This window comes from Oryzias melastigma, linkage group LG14, assembly GCF_002922805.2.
Source record: "Oryzias melastigma strain HK-1 linkage group LG14, ASM292280v2, whole genome shotgun sequence".
Lineage (NCBI taxonomy): Eukaryota > Metazoa > Chordata > Actinopteri > Beloniformes > Adrianichthyidae > Oryzias > Oryzias melastigma.
The window spans coordinates 6,767,889-6,770,702 of record NC_050525.1 but is presented as its reverse complement, the minus strand read 5'-3'; the positions used below and the strand labels follow the sequence as shown (position 1 = coordinate 6,770,702).

Here is a 2,814-nt window from a genome sequence, read left to right as displayed (position 1 = left end):
TGAGTGTTTATGTTTCACTGAGGTGGATGGTGATGGAATGTACTCAGGGGGGGAGCGCCCGGCCATCCCCACGCCCAGACCCCCCGCCGTGGCATTAGCCGTAGCCAGGACCCCCCAACAAACAAACAATAAAATCTTTAATGTTGTGAGCCGCTTTTCTCCTTCAGAATCTGCTGGATTTATCGGGTTAACGGTTGAAAAGTTACAGTAAATCAAAGGGTTAAAAGTATATGTGTCAAAGTTAAGGCCCGGGGGCCGGATCCGGCCCTCCGAGTAATTATATACGCATCTCTTGATCATTTTATTTTATTGTTATTAATGGCCCGATGTTATCTTGCGCTCATTTCTAACTTGGATACATTTGACCAAATATATTTTTATGGAGAGTAAAATATTTAAAGTTATTTAAGGTTTAAGTTGATTTATTCTGGAATAATATTTCTGCATTTTATTGTTCATAATTATGTTAAAAATTGGCATACTGGTAGGTTTGTGGACTATTTTGGCCTTTTTCTAAGATTTTTTTAGGCTATTTTGGAATTTAGCTAATATTTCAGCTACATGCTAGCTGTTTTGGATATTTTTTTTTTTTTTTTTTTGTTTTTAGGCTGTTTTGAAGTAAGGCTAATATTTACAAGCTAGCTGCTTTGGCTATTTAAGATTTTTCCTGTGTTTAGGCTATTTTGAAGTCTAGCTATTTTTTCAGCTATTTTTTTAGGCTAATTTAACATTTAGCTAATATTTTAGCTGGCTATCAGCTTCAGCGTTTTCAGCTATCAGCACAAGCATCTTCAGCAGCCAAATTCAGCTTACAACATTCACACTACGAATGAATGAACTTTATTTTTAAACTTTTTTAAACTTTATTTTTATAGCACTTTACAACTCCTTTCAGTGTGCCACAGTACACTGAAAGCACTTCACAATAAAAGAAAGAAGGAAGTTTAAAAATCAGACAAATTAAGAACAAAATATAAAAAAAGAGCATAAAATTACAAAAGCAGTCCGCAGTAAAATCAATAAAACATAAAGAAGAATACAATAAAACAAATAAAAATAAAATAGAATAAAATAAAATACTACCGACTACTGAGCATTAAAAGCCATTCTAAAAAGATATGTTTTCAAATAACGTTTAAAGCTGGTTAGGCCTGACATCAGGCAGTTCTGCTGGAATACTTTTCCTTAATTTAGGGCCGGTAACACAAAAGGCACGGTGACCCCGGCGTTTTTTGTCGTGACTTGGGCACCTCAAGGCAGATACTGATAAGTAGACCCTAAAACCCTAGAATATCTACGGACGTATAAGCTCAATTAAGTAAACTGGGTCGAGACCATGAAGACATTATCATTATAACAGGTAATGCTATATATCTGGTTCAGAATTATGTCAAAAAGTTACAGTTTTAAACATTGATCGTTCAATAAATGTTAATCCTGTTCATTTCGCAACGTAAGGTGTGTTTTGGATTTTGTGCTTTTGAGTTTGACACCTCTGGGTTAAAGGGTCACCAGTATTGTTGAAACCTCATAGTGTTTCCATAAGTTAGTTTAGTTGAGTATTTACCTTTGCAACATTTTCAACAACTTCACATTATGCCAATTTGTTTTGCCTTCTTTAGTAGATTTGTGCTCAACTGATTATGTTTTTGTTCTAAGTAGTTCTTCAACATGTTCCTAAGGTCATTTGAGTTGAATTTTTTTTGAGGGAGGAGCTTCAGGTGGCAACAATCCCACATCTTTTGAGGAAAGATCTGGGAGCTTCAGGAAGTCTGTCTTGTTATCGACCCGCTTCCTTACCGCTGAGACGTTCCAGCTCGGACGTCAATACCGGACCTCTCTTTCAAACGGACGGGACTCGCGGTGGAGGGAGGTCGATGTGGTGGTGAGTAAAAGGAGGGAAGTAGAGATCATCCTTACCCTCTTCAGGTAGTCTGCCAGCTGCTGGGGGCCCCAGCCCATCACCTCCGACCTGGATGGACGGTCCGAGCTCATCCTGCAGCCTCCTCGCCACTCCCTGGCGTTCAGAAAGTCTGTGTGGCAGACGTCAAACCACTTTCACACAGCAGTGAAATGAAGACACCGCTTCGACAGACTCGGACCTTCACCTCGTCCTCCTGAGAAAAACCTGTGCTAAAGACTCGCAAACGTCAGGTCGGCCTGCTCAGATCAGCCAAACCGTTGAGAGCAACAAAGCTGGAGAGCAGAACGGCCCGGAACAGCAGACATGTCACCCTGACACCAAAATGGCTTCCTCTTCTCTCTCTCTCTCTCTCTCTCTCTCTCTCTCTCTCTCTCTGCACTTCTTTATTGTCTCTTTGCTTCTCTTTCCTCGCTCTTCTGAGGAAGTGACTGTGCAGTTTGGGGGGGGGTTTCTAGCCTTCACCCCCATCCGACCAGAGCGGAACAACCGCCGCTGCACCCACTCGCTGCAACGAGAAGCGTTGCAGAGAGAATGCAGCAAGAAGTGACTGTAGGTCAGGTAAAGGATGGACAGCTCCGTGCATGTGCATGTGCACGTGCTGGAAGTGAGTTCCTCAAGTTTGTGGAGCTAAAGTCGATAACCTTCGGTTCTACTTGCAGCTTTAGTATTCAATCCACAGAACAACAAGGACATTTGTTCCATCTTTTTGTCCAGATTCATCTGATAGAGTTCCAGCTTTGTTCTCGTCTGTTTCAGACACTCAGAACCCAGAACCCAGAACCCAGAACCCAGAACCCAAACCGACCTTCTGACACCTTCAGGGCCTGACAGTCAGCTCTGGTGACGCTTGAGGAACAATTTGGCCATTAGAGCTGCCACAATTAATCAAA

General features: G+C 41.6%; 1 protein-coding gene across 1 annotated transcript in view; it reads right to left on the bottom strand.

Annotated features, from left to right (window-relative positions):
* Positions 1–2,256, bottom strand: part of lcp2a (lymphocyte cytosolic protein 2a) — a 21,765-nt gene extending 19,509 nt beyond the window's left edge. The window contains exon 1 of the mRNA XM_036215315.1: positions 1,921–2,256. Within this exon, the coding sequence (XP_036071208.1) occupies positions 1,921–1,995 (75 nt within the window). The 5' untranslated portion in view covers positions 1,996–2,256. The remainder of the gene's footprint in view (positions 1–1,920) is intronic.
* Positions 2,257–2,814: the final 558 nt, after the last annotated feature.